This window comes from Pleurodeles waltl, chromosome 3_1 (genome assembly GCF_031143425.1).
Source record: "Pleurodeles waltl isolate 20211129_DDA chromosome 3_1, aPleWal1.hap1.20221129, whole genome shotgun sequence".
Taxonomy (NCBI): Eukaryota; Metazoa; Chordata; class Amphibia; order Caudata; family Salamandridae; genus Pleurodeles; species Pleurodeles waltl.
Genome location: NC_090440.1, coordinates 1,711,681,930 through 1,711,704,577, shown reverse-complemented (window position 1 = coordinate 1,711,704,577; position 22,648 = coordinate 1,711,681,930). Strand labels below are relative to the sequence as shown.

General features: G+C 48.0%; 1 protein-coding gene across 25 annotated transcripts in view; it reads right to left on the bottom strand.

Annotated features, from left to right (window-relative positions):
• Positions 1-22,197, bottom strand: part of LRRFIP1 (LRR binding FLII interacting protein 1) — a 422,096-nt gene extending 399,899 nt beyond the window's left edge. For 19 of the 25 annotated variants that reach the window (XM_069225601.1, XM_069225602.1, XM_069225606.1 and 16 more), the window contains exon 1: positions 21,996-22,170. In XM_069225601.1, coding sequence (XP_069081702.1) covers positions 21,996-22,085 — 90 coding nt within the window. In that variant the 5' untranslated portion in view covers positions 22,086-22,170. Of the gene's footprint in view, positions 1-21,995 lie in introns of all 25 variants that reach the window. The other 6 variants (XM_069225605.1, XM_069225609.1, XM_069225581.1 and 3 more) reach the window with 2 other exon arrangements.
• Between the last annotated feature and the right edge of the window lie 451 nt (positions 22,198-22,648).

Below are 22,648 nucleotides of genomic sequence, written 5' to 3'. Positions count from 1 at the left end.
CAGTGCAAGCTCTGTAATAGTGTGCACTTTCCCTGTTAATGCATGGCGAACCTAGTTAAAGGTGCGCCGTGGAGCAAACAGGGAAAGTGCGCCCTAAGTGTAATGAGGGCCTTCGTGTCACATAAGCATCAAACTTCAGAATGCACACAAAGAGGAAGGCAAAGTCTGCTACAGCCAGCGTCCTCTCAGAGGAGGGGAAATCTGACCCAATCTGGCTCACTGAATTTTCGAAATTAATTAATGCACTTAATCTGCCTGGTAGTGAGCTACTTCTCAACTTCAAAAGGACAGAGTTGATAAGCTTGAGCCCCGCCTGACTGACACATTCCTGTATTGACCCTGCTCTTGTGGGTTCATAATTTGGAGTTGCATACTGCCCATTTTTCCATAACTAATGTTGAGCCAAATTCCCTGCTGAGGTTCTGCTAGCCTGTCATGGTGATGCTGATCTTGCCTGCATGAATGTTCCAGCTCGCCCAGTGAGTTAAGAGATGCGGGCACAACGCAACAAAAAATCCCTTCCAACCCCTCACAAGAGACAAGGGAAGGGCTGACCCAAGTCTGCGCACAACTGCATGTCAGATGAGTGGCGGCTCCATTGGGTGATCACAGTCTCTTCCTGAACCAACATGTTGCTTGCTTTTTCACCTGGTGGGACCGCCCCCCCCTCCTCTGGTCCCTCTCACAGTACTGATTTTCCTTTATTCAGTCACTGGGTGAACAAAAGTCCATCATCCCTCTCAATGAACTGGGTGCTGGCTCCTGAGCCACATATCGGGGTGCCATGGCTTTGCCATGTTTAACCATGGTCCATTTCCTGACTGGCATGCCAACTAGCTGGAACCCAAAGTCAAGGAGCTGCCTGTGTCTGTGTTGTTTGTGCCTAAAGGCCAATACCCTCCCAATATCCCCATGAGCGTCTGGCCCAAATGTGCTTCATTTCAATACCAACATTTGCCCCGGCGCATCATGTGATATCCAACTAGGTACTCTCCAAATCTAACTCTAAAAGTCAAATAACTCTTCCACTCAACATTAAGATACACATAATTTAACTGTATTACCATCTGTTTCTCTTTCCCTAAACGTTGCTTCAATTTTAGCATCTTTTTAATGTGAGGTTAGTACAATTTTCCCTATCGCAATGTTAGTTCCTTTTTTAATTAATATTTATTGCCGTTTTCATAATACAAAGTTAAGCCCCCATAAATAGCAGTTCCGCACTAGTAGGCGCATATGACATACAGAATTAGCATGTAGAGTTAACATAGCAACAGTCATCCTGACACACTTAGGGCCAGATGTATCAAAGGGTTTTTCCCATTCTGTGTCAATGGGAAAATGTGTTCGTACATATGGCCCTTAGTTCACTGCGCTCTGTAGGAGGTTAGTTATTGCTTTGGCAGGAGAATTGCATTACGTAACTCAATTATAAACATTGCAACGTTAATGAACACTTAAGGACTGATAATTTTATATTTATTGTGTAATGTGGATTCGCAGTGTTGATAAAGCATTTTATTGGATATATGTTACTGCTTTATTGATTTTTGTAGTTTCTACTGATGTGTTTACTATTTTTACTCCACATATCGCTCTGTATCTAAAATGTAATTAAATCAATGTTCTTTTTTATACAAAACGAACTCTCGGACTTGTATTTTTGTGTTATAGTGTTTCTAGTCTCAACCAGGGGCATAGCTACCATCGGTGCATCAGGTGTGGTGGCACAGGGGCACAGAGCACTGAGGGGCCCGTCGAACCCTGACAAAGTTGTATGTTATTACTCCAACAGCAGTCCAAGAGGCCCTTTTCCTTGCCTGCTCCAGGGCCATGACATCACTGCAAAATTGCTATCTCAAGCTTCACACTCCCCACTTTCAGCTATGCTTTGAATGCTCAGCCAAGCTATTCCAGAGTCAAGCACACCTGGGACGTCAGCTTTCCATCTGAAACTGAGTACCTATGTCCCAATTTATGAGAGCATTTGGAATCGCCTCTGTTTTTCCTGTTTAGTTTACACTTGGCTGCCACCAATAGCCACCTGACACTATAGACACCCACTGGACAACTGTGAATGTCTTGTTCGAAATGAGTAGCTGAAATAGCATGGATGGGTCTTCAAGAGACGTCAGAAGGTCAGATGACCTCCTGTAAATCTAAGCCAAAACGGGAAACTGTACGCAGGCTTGTGCTTCCAGCTTTGGATCTCCGGATCTATGCATTGGGGTTACATACAGGAAGCTTACCCAGGGACAACTGAACCATTCAAGGTACACTCTCCTCTGCTATCCAACAGAGGGGGCATGCATCGGTGCTATAAATGGGCAGGTGCTGACAGGTCCAAAATATCTCCACTTCTCAGCTGACATGCAGTGCACTTAATGGGAAGCTACTGGTACTGCTCGATTGAGAATAGATGCTCTGATAGACAGCATTTACACTTTTATATTTCCATTGCAAGCACTGGCAAGGACGGCAACCTTTCAAAGATGGCCAACATGTTTTTCACAAGGAAAGGCTCGAGCCAGTAAATAACGGGCTAATGGGAAAAAATAAAGTAAGGTTGTGCTAATATGTGAACCTTCACCTTTCCTCTCACTCTGAATCCCCTAGGAGAGACAGATTTCTCTACCCAGGAAGAGAGAGCCTGGGATACCAATTCCAAAGAAGCCGCCAGTGCTTAATTTGTGCTTCTTGTTTCCGGTGCGGAGCACCGGCACTTATCTTTGAGGGCAGGCACTAATTTTTCTGCCTCAAGCATTTACTGCGAGCAAAAGACACATATGGGAAACACGGGAGAAGAGAAAAACGAAAAAGCGTCAGAATGGGAGAAAGCAGAAAGGTGCAAAAGTGAGCTGAAGGGATAGGGAGTGGCTGAAAATGGATTGAAGAGGCCCGAGATGGTTTCAGGATTACGCCGGCTCAGTATTCGCACATTTAATAGCAGCAGCCGCGTTTTTAAGAGTGCTTTGAGCACCGGCACGTTTTTATTTACAAATTAAGCGCTGGAAGCCGCAGACATATTTGAGATGTTCACCTAGCACCCACTACGCCAGTCTTCATCAGCAAATAATTTGCAGCAAAATTTAAACATGGGGGCTCGAGACCACTGTAATCTGTAATTTATTATCCTATCTTTATCCTACCCAGCGGGGCTGAAGACGTTAACCAGTCAATCTGTGTCTCTGTGTCTCCTACAGATGCTGAGGATTCATGAGCCTGGCAATAAGGCAAACTGCCCCACTGCAGTGTAACCAGTGTGGCTTGGCCCTAGTGCAAACAGAAAAATGCCCCCGGCTGCTGTCTGAATTATATAATACAGCAATAATCAGGGATCAATGTGCTCCTCAGGCCTCTAGGCCCCGGTGCCACAGAACCTGCTGCACCATTTGAAGCAACGCTCCTACTATCCCACAGGACAACATGGCCCATGAAACTGACATTAACAAATGTGTCTACAGCACGCTGCGTTCTTCAGAGGCTCAAGTGGACTATAAGCCGTGCAATAACAATCCACCGAAGAGGAAAATGTAGTGTTAGCGTGACATTAAAACTCACATGCACATCATTTTTGAGCAAGTACAAGGGGTCCAGTTTACTTTGGGGCCAATACCTACAGGTATCACATTATGGAGTTAATAGACCAAGTTACATACATTACAGAGCTTAATCACCACAGGGCTGGTAATCAATGCCCCATCAGTTCAAAACTGAAATACATGAGGATCTGCATTATTCATTAATTTAATATTTTATTAATGCATTTCTTAAGAGTTAACCAAACTCGAGGGTATGTGCAAATTTAACACAAGAACACTTGTTTCTAGCACTGATGAACAGGGCACCTTTTTACACACATAGTACACAAGGCCTGTGGGCGATATTATTATCAGGCTCCTTACATGGGACCTGCATTGTAAAGCCAATAGACCCAGTGCGCTCCATTATAGTGCTCACAAGCCTGCCCCCATTCTTAGAGAGTTGCTACTCACAGAAGCTTCAATCATAGAGCTAATGCACAAGGGAGCCTCCGGAGAACAGCTAATGCATATGCCAGCTTCCGTCATACAGCTAATGCACATGGGAGTCTCCGAAATAGAAGCTTCCATCATAGACCTAACACACTAATAGTGCGCTCACAACGTGCCAATCGCTATGATCCCAAATAGAAGAAGAGAAGATACACCCCAGAACACCACCCTTCCCTTCATTTCAATCCACTCCAAACGAGAAACAGTCAGACACCAAGAGTGTGTTCTCTACCAAGACATAGTTATGTGGTTATTCACGTACATGAAACATCAGCCAAGGAATAGAAGGGCAGCTATGAAAATCAGGAAGGCATCGCACGGATTAGATAGCACGCCAAGTGACACTGGAATATATAAAACAACATACACTTTGGTATACATCAGCAGTTATAAACAGTTCCACACTGAGGAACAACACATCCAGTTGCATGTTCCGAACACCGGTCACATTGCAGACCGGAAGCTATCGCCTGTTCAGATCCTCTGTAGGAGCAGGCACCTGGTGCCACCAAAGTACGCTCCCCACCAAGGGTTCATTAGCAAATGACGCCATCAACATCCTTTTATGCAACCTTCATTTAGTGTAGTTGATGGATGCAAAATACAAAGTTTAATACAAAAGCACCCAACCTGGGAACCATGTAATTCGCCGTCCCTGACAGGACCCCTGTGCCAGACCAGTCTCCATGCGAAGCCCTGTCAATAGTCAATCACAGGCAACCCAGGGCAGGGCTGGAAGGCCCAGAACCTCCAGCGGAGGAAAGGGGGCAGCGAGACTTGCCTAGGCACCGAGAAAGATGGCCGCCTAACACCGCGGCTCCAGCGACCTATGGAATAAGCCCCCCCTAAAATTGTACTTAATCGGCACCCTGGAGAGGATCAACTGACGCAGTTGACGGCGGAGGGCAGTAGTCGGCTGGGGGTGAAACTGCCAGAGCCTGCAAGGCCGAGAAGGGCACACAGTTAGTTGAGGCCTGTGCACAGCTCTGGGCTCCCTGTGTGCGGGCGCCTGCCTGGAGGGCTTCCATAGCTGCATGGCACGACACAATGACCACTGTGGGGTTACAGGAGGAGACGGGGGACCCAGAGGCTAGTGTGCAGTGATCCGGGTGTGAGTGAGTGCCAGGAGGGAGGGAGGGAAGGAACCCCTCCTTTCCTCCCTTTGGGTGGAGTAACGGAGGTGGCATTGGGGAGCGGCCGGGACATTGAGGGAGAGACAGCCAGATGACCCGGGGAACGGCCAGCATCAAACCTTTGGCCTGCCCCTGGTTTTCCACTATGTAGCCTGAAGGGCCTTGTTGACTTGGCAAAGCAGTGGTCCACAGCAGAGCCCTATGGAGTAGTGTGGTGCCTCGTGGCCAGCAACTAAGGGCTTTCGCATGGATGGGAGGACTGGTCAGCAGATGGGAAACCCGCCCCCGGCCCGAACAGGAGTGTGATCAGTGTGGCAGCATTGCTGGACACCAGAATCACAGCCTTAGGACCACAGGGTACCTGCAGGATAATCAGTAAGTGAACACGCTGTGACCCGAATCTGGCCCTGTCTACCCATATGGGACGCTGTTGGTCGGTATTGTCCTGAGTGAAGCAGGGGTAGCTAACCCCAGTGTGATTGTGGGGCCTTCACCCATCTGGACCCAAAATAGTGGGGGGTAAAGGGCACGGAGGTATTCAGCATAATATAGATAAATTCACTATTCTGCTGTTGACACCTGCAGCGAGCAGTGAAAAGACTTCGGCCTTTGTGGCAGAGCCCTACTTGGCAGACATCATGATGGCAGTGAGGGAAGTGAAGGAGACGATAAAGCCCAAACTAGACACACTAACACTGGAGGTCTCCATCCTGCAAGCAGATCTCCAGAAAATTAGCGCATGTGTCACCCATGCAGAGCAATCAATGACTGCCCTGCAGGCCACCACTAAAGCCCTGAAAGAGACTGTCACCCAGCTCACCCAGACAATGAATTCATAATGGGCAACCTTGTGAATTATGAAGGGGGTGGGCAAGAAGAAACAACATCAAGACGGTAGGGGTCCCAGAGAAAGCGGAGGCGCCTAGTGCAGAACTTTTCCTGGAAGAACTTATCACTCAAACGTTGAAACCCAAGAGACTGTCCAATTTCTTTATGGTTGAGCATGTGCACTGGTCCCCGGTCCCACTCCCCTATTCCAGGTTCCCCTCCCCAGATGAATATTGCCTGCACATTTTTTTTTTTTTTTTTTTTTTATAAATAATTTTTTTATTGGTTTTGCAATAGAGTAAGGTAATACAAAACAAACAAAGCAATTATATACATAAATAACAAGGCGCCAATGGGCACCAAACAGTGGTCAAATCCAATGCCCCAGACAACACCCTGAATGAATAGATTGTACACGTCAATGTCGGTGTGTCACGTATGTGCTTCATTTCCCTCCAGAGGGGTTGGAGGAATGTGTATGGATTCTTCCTCTCATTGTGTCGGTCTGCGGCATAGGGGGTTAAGTTGTCGTGCCCTCCCACTTCCCCCAGATCTTGTTATATTTATTCGGGCACCCTTTAGCCTCATATACGAGTTTTTCACATTGGGCACACCAATCCATCCCCCCTCTCCATTTGGTCAGGACCGGTGCCTTAGTGGCTTTCCAGTCCGCCACGATATCTCTTTTGGCCACTAGGCATGCCACCCCTAGAAAGGTTCGTTCTGCTCTGCGTAATCCCGAATCTCCCATAACCCCTAATAGGGATGTCAATGGTGTCAGCTCCATGTCCACTTGCAGGGTCAACGAGATCTCTCGCAAGATCATCCTCCAGTAAGTATTAATAATCGAGCATGACCACACCATGTGGAAAAAATCAGCGTCTGGTCTCATACATCGGGGACAGTCAGCTGTAGGTCGGAGACCCGCCCTGTGCATTTTAGAGGGTGTAAGGTAGGCAGTATGGAGATAATAAGTCTGTATTAGTCGGAGACGTGTCGCCATGGTCAGGGCGTGGGGAGCTGCCAATGCCTCAGTCCAGTCCTCCTCTTCCACAGGGCCCACCCATCCCTCCCATTTCCGATGAAGTTCCTCTAGGGAACAGGCAGTGGTAGTGATTAATGTGCGATATACCTGGGAAACGCCTCTCCTACCCAGATTCCCCATCAGAGCCCTCCTCTCCATAGGGCTGCTTTCAGGTATGCTGTCCCCTGTTTGGACCTGCGTCAGTAGGGCATGTCGTACTTGGAGATACTTGTGGAATTGTGTCTTATTTAGTGCAAAGGTTTCTTGGAGATCCTCGAAGGAACGCATATGCGTGCCCTCCCATATATCCCCCAGTGTAGAGATACCTATATAATCCCATTTCTGGAATCCCTCAAGACCCGCCACCTCTCCCAAGCGTGTCCCGTGCCACAGTGGGGTCTGCTGAGTAGGGCGCCCCCACCATCCTGAAATCTTTTGAGCCGTCCGCCATCCCTGCAGCACCACCCCTGGAGTCCCACGTGTGATCGGGCCGCCATACAGGGCGTCGAAGATCTTGGGGTAGCTCAGTGTCTGGAGTTCCAGTCGGTACGCCGGGTCTGTCCATCCCCCCCCCCAACCAGTCGTTGATCACAAGTAGTTGCATCGCCAGGTGGTAGTAAAAGACGTTAGACATTCCTAGGCCCCCTTCGTAGATGTCTCTCTGGCAGGTTTTAAGCGCTAGCCGGGGACGGGTGCCACTCCACAGAAATTGGCGTGCTAGCGAGTCCATTTCTCTAAACCATTTCATGGGGATAGGGTTTGGATAATTTTGGAGGAGGTAGAGAAGCCTGGGAAGGACCATCATCTTATAGAGTGCGATTCTTCCAAGCAAGTTAAGGGGGAGGTCCTTCCACCGTTGAAGATCGTCCTTGATTCTTCTGGTTAAATTCGTGAAGTTGAGCTCCCATGTTAATTCAGGGAGCGTTGCGACATGCACCCCCAGGTATTTAAAGCTATTCCTCCGCACTGGTATGCTTTGTTGCCAATCTATACAGTCTCTAGATTGATGGAGCGGAACCAACAGGGATTTTTTGGGGTTTAGGGCGAGACCCGAAGCTTCCGAGAAGATGTCTAGAATTTGCATGATACGGGGGCCGCTCCTGGCCAGGTTAGCTATGTATAGTAGGACATCGTCCGCGTATAGTGCCACACGGTCTTCTGGACACACGGGCCAAGACCAGCCCTCCATCAGAGGGTCCTCTCGAAATAACTTCGCCAGGGGTTCTATTATTAATGCAAAGAGTAAGGGGGATAGCGGGCATCCTTGTCGGGTGCCACAACCAATCGGGAACACACCCGAGACCACTCCGTTTACTTGGACCTGAGCCGTTGGATTAGAGTAGAGTAGTCCCACAAGGCCTCGGAACTTGGGTCCAAGTCTGTTTTTTTTTAATACTTGTTTGAGATAGGACCAATCCACTGTATCAAAGGCCTTCTCAAAATCAAGTAAAAGCAGCGCCAGAGGGGTGTGTGACAGGATTTTATGGTGTGCTAAGGCAAGATGCAGTCGCCTAATGCAGTGCCTGGTGCTCCGCGTAGGCATGAAGCCGCATTGGTCAGGGTGCACCGAGGCAGGCATTGCCTCTTTTAATCTAGTGGCGAGGATTGAAGCTAACACCTTGATCTCAATGTTGAGGAGGGAGATAGGTCGGTAAGCCGAGCAGTTTGGTGATGGGGATTGGGTCTTCGGGATTACTACAATTGTAGCTAGGTCAATCCCTGAAGGGAAGTGACCTTTCTGCTCAGCTTCTTTATACATCTCAAGTAAGTGCGGGGCCAAAATGTCACTACATTTCCTATACAATTCCGCAGGAAAACCATCTGGTCCTGGTGTCTTGCCTGAAGCCAGACTGGCGATCGCATTCGTTACTTCTGTGAGATCAAGTGCCTCGTCTAGCCTGTCCTTGGTCGCCTGAGAAACTCTGGCGAGTGTTATGTCATTCAAGAGGGGGGATGTTTTTTCAACAGTAGGCCGGGGGTGCTCAGCATACAGGTGTGCATAATAGGAAGCAAAACTCTGTGCAATCTCGATGGGTGTCTTAAGAAGGGTGCCTGTATCATCTCTAATTTCGGGAATGATTCTGTTAGCTAAGGGCCGGGTGGCCAACCAGTGCAAGAGCTTCCCATTTTTATCCCCCCAGCCATATATTCGGGCGGACGATGCCCTCCACATATGCTTCGCTGACTCAAGTGCTAAGTGTTTGATTTCTTCTCGGACCCTGGTGAGCTGCCTCAATGTGGAGGCTTCGGATAAGGACGTTTGTTGGCGTTCCAATTTTAACGCTTCAGCTTCTAACTCGGACACTTGTGAGTCACGGGTGCGTTCACGTGCGTGTAGGAGGCACTTAGCATGTCCTCTTAAGGTAGCCTTGTAGGCAGCCCATAGTGTGCCTGACGACTGGACCGTTCCCACGTTCAGTTCAAAGTACTGCGTGAGACGATCCCTAATCTCGAGGGTATAGTCATCATCCTGTAAGAGCCATGCATTCAGGCGCCATACCGGGCGTCTAGTGAGATCTACTCCGCCCACCCGGACTCGCACCGGTGCGTGGTCCGACACCCCTCGAGGCAGTATCTCTGCCCCCGTGACACCGGTGAAGTCCATGGCCGGCATAAATACTAGGTCAATTCTAGAGTGTGTCCGGTGGGCAGCAGACGTGTGCGTATATTGACGCTCCATAGGGTGCCAGGTTCTCCATACTTCACATAGGCCAAGGCTATCAGCCCAGCCCTTGAGGCCTGCGGCTCGGGTGGACCTGCCCGCAGTGACATCCCCTGACACATCTAATCTGGGGTCTAGAACCGCGTTGAAGTCCCTTCCTACTATTGTGATTCCTTGGGGGAGTCCCGCTACCACCTGCCAAAGTGAAAGTAGAAAGGCGTCAAATCCCGCTGGGGGGGCATACACGCACACAAGATTCAGTGTCGCGCCTCGGAGTAACCCTGAGACTACTACAAATCTGCCTTGCGGATCGGATCTCGTAGATGTAACCACCATGGGTAGTGAGCTGTGGAGCAGGATAGCTACCCCCCTGGATCCCCTAGAGAAGCCTGCGTGGTAGACCCTATCAAATCCTCCTCATGCCAGCATAGGGCATTTAGTTCCCAGAAGGTGGGTTTCCTGCAGTAGGGCCACCAATGGGGAATATCTACAGAGAGTGTTAATTACTGCGGATCTTTTGATCTTATCTAGCAGCCCGTTCACATTCCATGAGATGATTTGTGTCAATGGGGACCAGGCGTGAGCTGCGTAGGAGTCTTACAGTGTCGGGTGTCAGTCAGTGGACAAAGGAATGACCAGTTAAAACTTAACAGTGCAATACTCAAAATATATCTATCTAACCCTAACTTAACCTTCTTCCCCCAGAACCCCCCCCTCCCCATACTCCCACCCAGGAAGCATCTGTCGCCCTAACAATCAACCAGAACACAACAGCCAAAGGGGCTGCCATAGGAGTGGAGTGGTGGACCCCTCCATTAGGTCGGATCATTTACAACTGTTCACAAAAAGTCAAGCCATACTTTACAAGTCTTAGGGAGAGCCCATGTCCCTGATGCAGCCCAACACGGATTTCCTCGAGATGGACCGGGCTCTCCGGCCCTTCCCACGCGCTCCGTTCGGGGCTCTGTGTAGCATGTCAACCAAGCGCCGGGGATTGACTCAGGCGGTCATCGTCTCCGGTATGCGTCTGGATCCGCCCCTCTGGAGACTCAACGGGCAACCCTCCTTTCTGTGGGCCAGCCTCTCCCACCGTCTCTCCACCCATGGGAGCATCCAAGTTTCTTTGTCTTCCTCTCTGAGATCTAGTGCGTTTACGGCCCCTCCAGGGCCCCCCAGCGGGGGGGGGGGATCTGACCGGGAGGGCTCCCCCCTCCGTGCCGCGGGCCCTTTTCGAGCCCCGATGCCCTCCTCAGTTAGCCAGTCCCATGCCTCTTCCGGGGAATCGAAGAAGTACGCCTTGCCCGCCATAATGACTTTAAGTCTCGCAGGAAAGAGGAGCATGTACGAAAGTTGCATAGCCCTAAGTTTTTGTTTAACTTGCTCATATGAGCGGCGACGGGCCTGGACTTCCCGGGTGTAGTCCGGGAATACTAAGATTTTGTGATTTTCCCACTGAAGATTTTCGGAGCGCCTTGCCTCTTTGAGGATATTGTCACGGTCTCTAAAGTTGAGGATTCGGGCAATCATCGGGCGTTTTGGACCGCCCGGAGGGGGGCGCGGGGCAAGGGCCCTGTGAGCACGCTCCACTGCAAACCAGGGTGAAAGGGTTTGGTCCGGCATCCAAGTTTTGATCCACTGCTCCAAGAATTCTGTGGCTTTATCTTCCTCCGAGCCTTCCGGGAATCCTACAAAACGTAGGTTGTTTAGTCTCGATCGGTTTTCTGCATCTTCCGCCCGGCGGTGTAGTTCGGATGTTCGAGTCTGTAACTGGGCCACTTTGGTCCTAAGGTCAGCTAGTTCGTCCTCGTTGTGGGAGACTCGGCCCTCCACTTCAGTGATACGATTCACCGCGTTTCTGAGGTCCTGCCTGATGAGGCCCATGTCCTCACGCACTTCCCCGATTTTAGTCTCCACAGCTGCTTGCGATGACTGAATTGCCAGGAGGATGGCATTTACTCCGTCTGATGCTGGGCCCCCCCTCGGCTGTCTCTCCATCTCCTCTAGGGCCTGTTGATGTTGTAAATTTATCAATCTTTTGTTGAGAGGGTGGGGGAAGTTTACTCGCTCTATCCTTCCCCATTTTGTCTCGGAGGGGGGGATGGGGTGTCTTATTCGAATTATGCGGCTCTTCCGTCTAAATTCAACAACCTAGGCGCACCTACAGGGAAGGTCCCAGAGGCGGACCATCAGTAGGGTCTCATCAGGGCGCGTCGGCGATAGATGTCGCAGTCCCTTCCCCGGGACTCGGTGGCTACCGGTCAGCCACGTGTTGCTGGTCTGCCAAGTGGCTGGTTTCTCCCCGTTCCAGGTCCTGTCAGACGACTTTGAGAAGTCGCGAAGCGCCTTGATCCTCTGGAGGCTTCAGCACATCTTTAGTAGGTTCCCATCACCAGGGTCTGTTGGCGTGCGTTATCAGCGTTATGGCCGTGGGATGGGAACAGGTCTCCGGGGAGTCTCTTCAAAATTGAAGATTGGGGATCGCGGGGGCACAGCCCTGTCGCCCAAATCTGCTGCGCCCTTTTGGGCTCATATTGCGTTGTTTATTTGGGTGGGGGGCAGGTCTCTCTTCTCCCTTCTTCCTCTCTCTCTCTTTCTTCCAGGAGGGGGCAGCTTCGTTCTTGGTTGGCCGGACCCGGGGGCCGAGGGCCACTCACCTCACCCCGGTGGTCCGGGATCAGCAGACAGGAGTGCAGTCGCACCGCTCAGCTGCGCCCTACCTGGCTCAAGCGAGGTAGCCCCCACCGTACGGCTCACCTCTTCGGCGCCAGCTTCGTTACGTTCATTTCGCCGGGGCGGGGTACACCAAGCCAGTCGTGTCGCCTCTTCTCTTGCGGGGGGCTCCAGATTACAGGGCCAAGTCCAGGCGCCCCCTGTATCACGCGCAGCTCGCTCGCCCGTAGCGGTGTCCTTAGCAGGTGGGCCCCTGTCCCGGGGCCCGGCCGCACCTGTCCGAATCAGGCGGGGGAGCCCCCGTCCCAGGGCTCACCCTCTCCGGGCTTCTCCTCTGTCCCCCGAGCCCGGCGCCACGGAGCCCCAGTCTCCAAGGACCAACGATGTTGGCCGCGTTGCTCCTCTACCCGCCGGGGGCCCCAGGTCACAGCCCGCTCCAGGCACTTCACGCGCCGCACACGGCACTCGCATCGGAGGCGGCCCATTCAGCGGGCGGGCCCCGATCCCCGGGCCCGCCGAGACGCCGCTAGCCCGGCCACCATCTTTGGAAACCTATCGATCCGGTCACGGCCAGCGTTCACGGCTCGGGCTGTGTCGACACCGGTACCGGAGGTCTCTCCGAGGTCCGGGGGCTCGCGGGAACGGTTAGGGCAGCATAGTAAACCTCCTGGTAGCAGCTTCTTAGGGCGGATGACGGAGGGGTCCAGAGCACTCTCAGAGTGCGACCACCATCTTGACACCCGAAGCCACGCCTTATTGCCTGCACATTTAACTACCAAGACTGTGACGCAATACTTCAGGCAGCTCAAGCCAAGCGTGATATCCAATTTGAGAACTCCTCTCTTGGATTCTTTTCAGATCTCACACTGAAAATCAAGGACCACGAGCAGGTCAATTCTCCCTCCAGCCAGCCCTGTGCTCAGAAAGTTATTACCCTGTCATTACGCTGTCAAGGTGTCAAACCATCAAAGTAGCCAAATTTTGGGGATTATCCCGTTCTCTTTTACAAAACTTTCTGCTCCATTTGCCAGAGTGAGAGAACAAAGAGGCAGCTGTTTACTCCCTGCCGCATTTTAAACCCTCGCCTAAGCATCACCGGATAATATCACCATTTGGTTGGGGGCACTTGACCTCATGCTCCATACCTGGCCATCAATCCGCTCTTGCCCATTGAGCAACTAATGCCAACCATCTGCCATGTGCAGGGGTTGCTGCCTTAGAAGCTTCCGTCAGAGAGCATATACACCTAAGAGCCTCCATCCTGGAACTAAAACATATGATAGCTTCTGTCAGGGAGCTAATACGCAGAGGAACCTTCGTCATAGAACCAATATACACGTAGGTGGTTCAGTCACAGAGCTAATATTCATGGCAGTTAGGACCTGAAGAACCCAGTCCGGACTGCAACCTCTCAAACCCAAACGAGTCAATGAGATGTCAACTAAGTGTTTTTGAAAGACAGGTTGTGTTAATTACAGTACAATAAACACAAAACAAGATGTATTCACAATATTACATTGCCAGTAAGTCATATATCAAAACACAGCAAGCATGGATAACCACTGTGTCAAAATTCTAGGATATGTAAAAGGTAAGTGAATGGATAAGTAATTCAGCAGCATGATATATACAGTTATTTATAATTTGGGCCACTATGGACAACACTCAGGTCTAGGCAACCCTTCATCCCAGAAGGACCTGACAGGTGAAACCAACTGCATTGCTGAGGGGCGGTCTCCACTCACTGTGACCTTGTCTGCGTCCCTGGTCTTGCCCATTGAACACCAGGCTGTCTTAGAAGCTAGAAAAAGTGTGACCAGGGGCCACAGCCCCCTTTCCTACACTGATGAAACGTGTGCCCATGCCCCAAGCTGCTGTGAACATCTGCGGTAACTACCCAGTGTAGGTAATGCATCTCGTCATAGTATAACTATGGCATGATTAAGTTCTGTGTGGAATGTGCAATGTGTGAGTCTCCTGGTTGGGTGCTGAGTAGGATGGCTGAGATGTTTCCATCTCTCTGCTTTAACGCATGATTTTAGAATAAATCACTTCTTCGTAACAAAGTCTCTTGACCTTGCTTAAAGAGAACTCAACACTGGCGACAAGCGAAAACAATGGGCAAAGAGGAGAGGTTTTCAAGAAACATCTCAATATCACTGTTATTACAGAATAGCCTTTCGTTGGAGTTTCCGGCCACGTTTACAAGTGGTGGTGGCCACATTTCCAAGCGGCGGTGGTATGTACTTCCATTTTATTAGTTCTGCGCTCCAGTGTAGCAGATAACTATACCTCAGTGCGCTGCCATTAACATTGTTTTTTTTTTTTTTTTTTTTTAAAGGGCCACGTGAAAGCTTGCGCCTCGCCCCTTGCCGCTTCCTGCCGCGTGGATGGTAATTACCTTGTGCCCTTACTCCTTGGCTTCTCACGGTTCTACTGCAGTGTGGATGTTGATTACTCTGAGCCTCATCCTGTAGCCCCGGGAAATCAGTAGGTACAGGGCGTGCGTGCCTCTGTATGCTACTGTTCAGTCCCCTATTGCCTTCAGAAATAAAGAAGACACTAGAACACGCTGTGGTCGACGTTGTGGTGGCCATATGGTCAGTTTGGGATACTTACCATCTTATTCAATGACAGTATGACATCTGCTTCATTTATTAATTGGTGGCAGGCACACCTTCATCCCCCTGTTTACCTTGACGCGGCGACAGGCATGCCTTAATTACAACTCCATTATTCAGTGACATTCCTTAAGTTTTGACAGCTGTAGTTAATTAAGGTGGCTGTCAGCCTGATAACTTATTACTTGGCGACAAGCACGCCTTCTCGTTAAAGCCTGTTACCCTGCTAACCATGCAGTCGATGACAGGCACATCCTTTGAAACATGATAATATCTGTTTTTGGACACAGAGACATTTTAAACCAATCGTTTAGCTCCATTCATTCAGTTTACATTTTGTTTTACTTTCATCACCAACATGAAAAATGTCACGGCACCTACAATTTTTTTGGCAAACCCTGAATATCCACCTATTAGGTGGGGAAAATTGAAAAAAAAATTGAAAGGTACTTTAGTGTATGTGGTACGTCTCTGAGTGCGGATAGGACAAAAGCACTTCTGCTTCACTGTCTTGGAGCAGAAGGGCAGGCAGTAATTGATCATCTTCCTGATGTCCCAGATAGTGAAGCAGTTGATCTCAATGAATATGAGGCATATAAAAGGAAATTAGACCTACACTACGTACCAAAGATAAGCACCATTCTTGAAAGGTATTACTTTGGGAAGAGGGTGCAGTATGAGGAAGAGTCTATAGAGAACTATGCCACTGATCTTAGACGTTTAGTATCCTCATGTAAGTTTGGTATCCTTCTTGATGAAAGGATTAGAGACCAATTTATGCTGGGGTGTAACATTGAGAAGGTGCGTGATGAGCTTTGGTTGCAAGATTAACCTACTATAGATGAAGAATTATCTCTGTCCAAGAAAATTTTACATTCTTTAAAATGCGTTGAGGTGATGAAGAAGGCTACTGACAAGGAAAAGAGGGATACTAACCAGGAGGTACAAGTTGACAAAGAAGAAAAGTAAAAGAAAGATCAAAATTCTACATGGACGACAAACAAAAAAAAATGACTAAGAAGTGTTTTAGGTGTGATAACGAAGTACATTTTGCCAACGACAAGAACTGTCCTGCACTTAAAGGGTTTTGTTCATATTGTTAAAAAAAGGGACACCTTATTTCAGCCTGCAGATTAAGAAACGTTAAACAAAAAGTGAATGAAGTGGATGTAAGTGATTTTGAGAATGAAGGAAACCCTGGAATAAAATGTGGCCAAATAATCTTGCAAGTCAGAAACAATAGTGGGGCAGGTCCTATAGTTACCATTAAAGTCAAAGGAAAGAAAACCAAGGTGCTGTTAGACTTTGGGGATAAAATTGCTATTGTAGCAAACAAATTCTATGAAGACAAACTAAAGGGGAAGGTAAGACTATTTAAACCTGATTAAGTTTAATTCATAATGGGAAAGGTATGGATGTGACTCTTCAGGATAAGCTGAGGAGTGAATTCCCACAAGTCTTTAGAAATGAGTTGGGTTGTATGGGTGAGAGGTTACACACACACACAAGAGTCAGATGTTTACTGAGGCACAACCTTTTTGCAGTTGAGTGAGCAATCTCCCCTTAGCAATAAGGCAAGAAATATGCGCTGAACTATAAAGTAAATAATTGAGGAAGTAAAAGGTATTGAATTATTAGCGCCTGTGGTGGTGGCCAGGAAGTCCAATAGTAGTGTGAGATTATGTGTGGATCTCAGGAAACTGAACAAAGGTGTTGTAGTTGATAGATAGCCACTACCAAACATTTCAGAATTATTGGTAATTTTGGGTGGAGCAAAGGTTACCACCATAGACCTCACCTCCGACTACCACCAGATCGAATTGAAGGAGTCATCTAAGAATCTCACTGCTTTTATTGCACCATTTGGAACATTCAGATATGTCAGACTACCATTTGGGCTAGTCTCTGCAACCTTGGTCTTCGAATGAACGATGGAGAAACTGTTACGTGAGATTGAGGCTGTATGCATTTATCAAAATGACATACTTGTCTATGGAAAGAATTAAATTGAGCTTAATGATAGGGTAAGGAAAGTCCTCAGCACACTAAGGGCCAGATGTAGGAAGGAAGCAATTTGCGAGTTGCAAATTGCGAGTCCTTCCGACTCGCAATTTGCAACTCGCAAATTGCTATGCTATGAATATTCATGAGGTGGGTCGCAAATTGCGGCCCCATAGCGAGTATAGGCACTCGCTAACATGGAGGCCTGCTGTAGTCAGCAGGCCTCCATGTTAGCGACCTGCTTTTCAATAAAGCAGTTTTTTTTTTTTTTTTTAAATGTAGCCCGTTTTCCCTAAGGGAAAACGAGCTGCATTTCAAAAAATCCGAAACCTTTTGTTTCGTTTTTTTCAGGGCAGGGAGTGGTCCCTTGGACCACTCCCTGCCCTGAAAAAATATTTTGGGGTCCATTCACAAAGGGGAAGGGGTCCCATGGGGACCCCTTCCCGTTTGCGAATGGGTTACCATCCACTTCAAGTGGATGGTAACTGCGACTCCATTTGCGACCGCATAAGCGGTCACAAATGGAATTGCATACCATTGCGAATCGCAAATAGGAAGGGATCACCCCTTCCTATTTGCGATTCGGAAATGCATTTTGCGAGTCGGTAACGACTCGCAAAATGCATTTCTGCATAGGAAACACGCATTTGCGAGTCGCAAACGGCAAATTTTGCCGTTTGCGACTCGCAAAGTGCTTCCTACATGAATATAACCTAGATGAATATAACCTCACTATATATAACCTCACTATCACAATGGAGAAATGCAGATTTGGGATTACTTTGGTCACATGATAACAGGTGACAGGTTAGTTCCCAAGGGAGATTTAGTGAGTACCATTCAAAACATGGTTTCTCCTACGACCAAAGAGGAACTCATGAGGTTTTTAAGAATGACAGAAAATTATAATAAATTTATTAAGAATTTTGCAGAAATCAGTTCAAACATGAGACTTTTGTTAAACAAAGTGGTCAGTTTTGTATGGAGTTCAGAATGCGAAAGAGAGTTTAGGGAACTAAAAAACAAACTAGCACTCACGCCCAAATGTAAAACTTTTGACCTAAAAATAAGCTTGAAATTTAACACAGAGGCTAGTCTTAAGGGACTGGGAGCAGTGCTTTAACAGGGAGGTTGTTGAGCTGAGAACACCATCATGGTTATTTAAAGAAGTTTAAAAGGTGCAGAAAGATGGTACGGTCATAGAAAGGGAAGCCTTGGCAGTACAGTGGTCCACCAAAAAGCTGATTTTTTTTTTATGGGTAAGCTCATTTGTCAGGTCTAAAGGCATTTGGTGCTGTCTCTATTAGGATCACAAAATGGGTTGTGAGTCTATAAGAATATGATTTTCAGATGAAATATATCCCTGGAGCGGAAAATATTTTGGCTGATACGCTGTCCAGATTGGTGCTAGACATGAGCAACTGTCCAACGGAGGACCCCATAGATTCAGATGAAGCTGAGAGCATTTGAGAGATTGATTATGAAATGATATCTGAACAGAGGTGGCTAAAGGAAGTTAAGACAGACAAGGTGTTGAATGCAGTTATTACAGGTGGGTTGAAAGGACAAATACCAAGGAGGTTTGGAGTGTAGAGAATTCTGGTGGGTTAAGGACCAATTGGCAAAAGAGAAAGGCCTATTGTTCAGAGGCACTAGACTAGATCCATTGAGTAATTAAGAAGAGAATTGTTAGATCAAGCACACAAATGTCACTTGGGAATCTATAAAACTAAAGAATGGCTGCATTACTCATACTGGTGGCCAGGAATGGACATCCAAACAGAGATATTGGTAAGAGACTGCATGCAATGTGCTGTAAGTGATAAAGTCTTGAAACCCAAAGTACAACCTATGTTTATTGGGAATTGTCCTTTAGGTCCACCTCAAGATATTGCCCTGGATATTGTAGGACCTATTTATGGAGACAGTTCTCAGGATTACATCATAGTGGTGGTGGATGTATATTCCAAGTTGCCAGAAATATGTTTTACCAGAGGCACGGAGAATAAAGTGGTCAACAACTTTTTTAAAGAACTGAACTCAGAGGAGGGAATTCCAGAAACATTGTTAACAGATAATGGAGTACAACCAGTGTCTAGAGAGATGGAGGGGTTCTTGGATGGTTGTGGCATTAAACATAAAAAGTGTGCTCTCTATCATCCCAAAACTAATGGGATGGTAGAAAAGTTTAATTGAGTATTGAAAGAAACAATTTCTCTGGCAAAGAGCAATCATTTGTGCTGGAAGGAAGAAGTGTTGAATAAAGTAAGTGTATATAGATTCACACCTCACTCACTCCCACGGGAATCTCAATTTGCCCTGTTTCGTGGAAGGCAACCCAATACAATTTTAGAACCAGCATGGGTGAACAGGTTTTTGGGTAGCAGGGGAAAGAAAATAATTTCTGATGATTGGAGACTTAAGGAAAAAGAAAACATAGAGGGTAGTAAACAACACTTCGACAGGAAGATTAAGGTCAAGAAGACTGAGGTCAGAGTAGGTGACTGGGTCATTATAAGAAAACCTGGATGCAGAAATGAGTGCAGCAAGCGGTCAAAACCCATGAGAGTATTAAACGTTTTTCACTAATGCGAACAAAACTGAAGACCACCAGATGTGGAATTTAAATAAAATGGTAATTTATAAAGGAAAAGAAGGTCAATGTAATGCAAATACGGACCAAGGGAAGGTATGAGTGACGGTAAGCATGGACTCAAGCAGAGTGATGATGTTACAAGTGAGTATATGTCCAAGTGGAGTTGTAGTAGAAAAGTCAAAACTCCATCATACTTAAAAGATTTTGTTGTAAAATAGATGTTTCTATTGTATAAGAGTTGTTTCCTCATTTGTAAATAGACTATTTTTTTTTTTTATCTGATAATGGTTGTCTTGTTTCATAATTTTTGTTATATGTGAGGGAGGTGTGTGATAACTACCGAGTGTAGGTAATGCATCATGTCATGGTTAATATAAGTATGACATGATGAAGTTCTGTTCTAGAATGTGCAGTGTTGTGAGTCTCCTAGGTAATGCATCATGTCATGGTTAATATAAGTATGACATGATGAAGTTCTGTTCTAGAATGTGCAGTGTTGTGAGTCTCCTGGTTGGGTGCTGAGTAGGATGGCCAAGATGTTTCTCTCTCTCCGCTTTAATGCATTATTTCAGAATAAATTGCTTCCTCATCTGAACATCTCTTGACCTTGCTTAAAGAGAACTCAACAAAATCCTCTCTTGGGATCCAGTTTGCTATCTTCACCCTTAGTGCTGCTCTAATAAGAATGAGATTGAGGACCCCCATCACTGTTGAAAAACAATCTTAGGGGAAACCTTTCTGCCACGAGGGTGACCAGGGACGCCAGGTCTTTCATCCTCCCCCGATAACCTCCACCAAAAAGAAGGCGGCCCGGCCCAGTTGGCCCTAAATAGGCCCTGCCATCGCAGCCGTGGAAGTGATGCGCTAATCTGCATGCCACTTCCTGTTCCTGGTCCCACAAGTCACAGGATCAGCGACAGGAAGCCTCCTCCGTGACCCCAGAAGTAGTCGTGTGTGCAGAAGAGGGAACAGCTCTAAGGGCCATGGGTCATAACGCCGCCCCCTCCATGAGAGGTGGCGCTCTGGGGATTCTGTCTCAGAGCTTACACACATGGGAATCTCTGTCATGGAGATGATACACACAGGAGTTCCGTCAGGAACTTCTGATAGCAAATACACATGGGAGCTTCTGTCATGAAGCTTATACACACTGGAGCTTCTGTCATAGAGCTAATACACATGGGAGTTTCTGGTTTGGAGCTACTACACATGGGAGCTTCTGTCAATGAGCTAATACTCATGAGAGCCTCCATCATAGAGCAGTATACAGTGAAGTTTCCGTTATAGAGCTAAAAACGTAGGTGTTTCTGTCACAGAGCCAATACACATGGCAGTTTCCGTCATAGAACTAATAACCACAGGAACCTCCGTCTTAGAAACAGTGCACAGGGGCCCATCGACGGTAGAGCGAATATAGATATCGGAATGGAGCTTTGATGATAGAATAAATACACATAGAAATCTCCGCCGAAGAGCTATTACACATCTGAGTCTACTTCAGATAACTAATATACAACACTGCTGCGAAGGAATCTAAGACCATTGAAGGGGCAACAAGCAGAATATTGGCCATTACTAAAGCCTAAAAGGCATAACAAACACCCTTCATTTTAGCCTTGATACACATGACATGTTTTTATTACACCGCTCCTGCAATTCGAAAGGTGCCATCACTCATAACAGAAGATACATACGGGCGACTTCCTACATAGCGCCTGTACACACAGAAGGCCTCATAACAGAACTGAGGCGAATGCCCCCCTTTATTAAAGCGCTGACGCACACGCGACACCGGAGATTATTCCTGTCTGACACCTTCAGCTAGACCTGTCTTGTACCAAACATCGTTTTGCATTCTGGGTCTTATAGTTTATTTTTGCCTACCATATGTATGGTCGTACAACTCCCAGCATGCAACGTGCTGCAGGAAAAAAGCCAAGGCATGCTGAAGGTGTCACAGGACATGTGGCTGCTTGGCAGATATGCAGAAGAGGTCTGTGGGGATGAGGAGGAGACATAAGAGGCTGTAGGGGTGCACAGGGGCACGGAGCAGGCTAGTAAGAATAGGCTGACAGTCTACAGTACCGCAAATATATTGGCACGGGATTTACATGGGGATCTTCGCTATACCGCGTGGTGTGCAGGGGATCGAGTGAGCTTACGTTTCCAGCAGCCCCTTGGGTCGGAGGAGGTTGGGCTAAAAGTGACAGCTGGGTTAAGCCAGCGCAAGGACAGAATCAGCCCCTCAGCGCCCACCCCGTACTGTATACAAAGGGTGTCCTACAAACAGCACAGCCACTACCCCCATCTCATGCATATGAACAACAGCCCTCAACCACCGACTCCGTCTAAGGACCTTTCCCTTATTAAGCAGAATCCCTTCATGCAGACCACCCTTCATGCAGCCCCTTGCACCCAGCACTCGCCTCCCGTGCTATCTGGTTCAAGGCCTCGTCCTCGGCGCCCAGCAACCGCTGCGGGAGCCGCTTCCTGCCGCCGGGGCCCGGGACCTCCATGGGGACGGGTGAAGCGACGCCTGAAGGTCCGAGGAGCAAAATCTGTAGCCGGCCGCACTGTCACTGTGATCCCAGGGAGGAGAGGCCGAAAGGGGGAGGGACGAGCCTGTGTGCCGCCCCAAGACCGCCTCTTCTCCGAGACCACCCATCCCTGTGTGCAGCTCCCAGACCGCCCCCTGCTAAGGTACCCACCTCCGCCGTGAAGAGCGGCTCATTGACAGCTCTACGCACGTTCTTCTCTTGCACGGTAACAGAGAGCAGCTTAAAACCACATGCCACCCTTACACCGACCAAAGAACACCGAAGATGTCACGATGAAGAGCATCGCTTTGATAATTATATGGCTTTTGTGTTTTTTCAGTTTAATATAGCGCCAACTCGACCCGAAAGTATTGGGGCGCTTCACATGAGCACCAGATGCATGCATTTCAGAGGCACGTGAAGATTCAGTGGCCTGCCGAGAATCATATAATGTGGAGTCGACGCTGACGCTGGAACCTGCTGCTCCAGTTCCAAAGTCGGCAGCTCTGAGTATAACCCCATATCCTCTTTAGAGGTGTAGG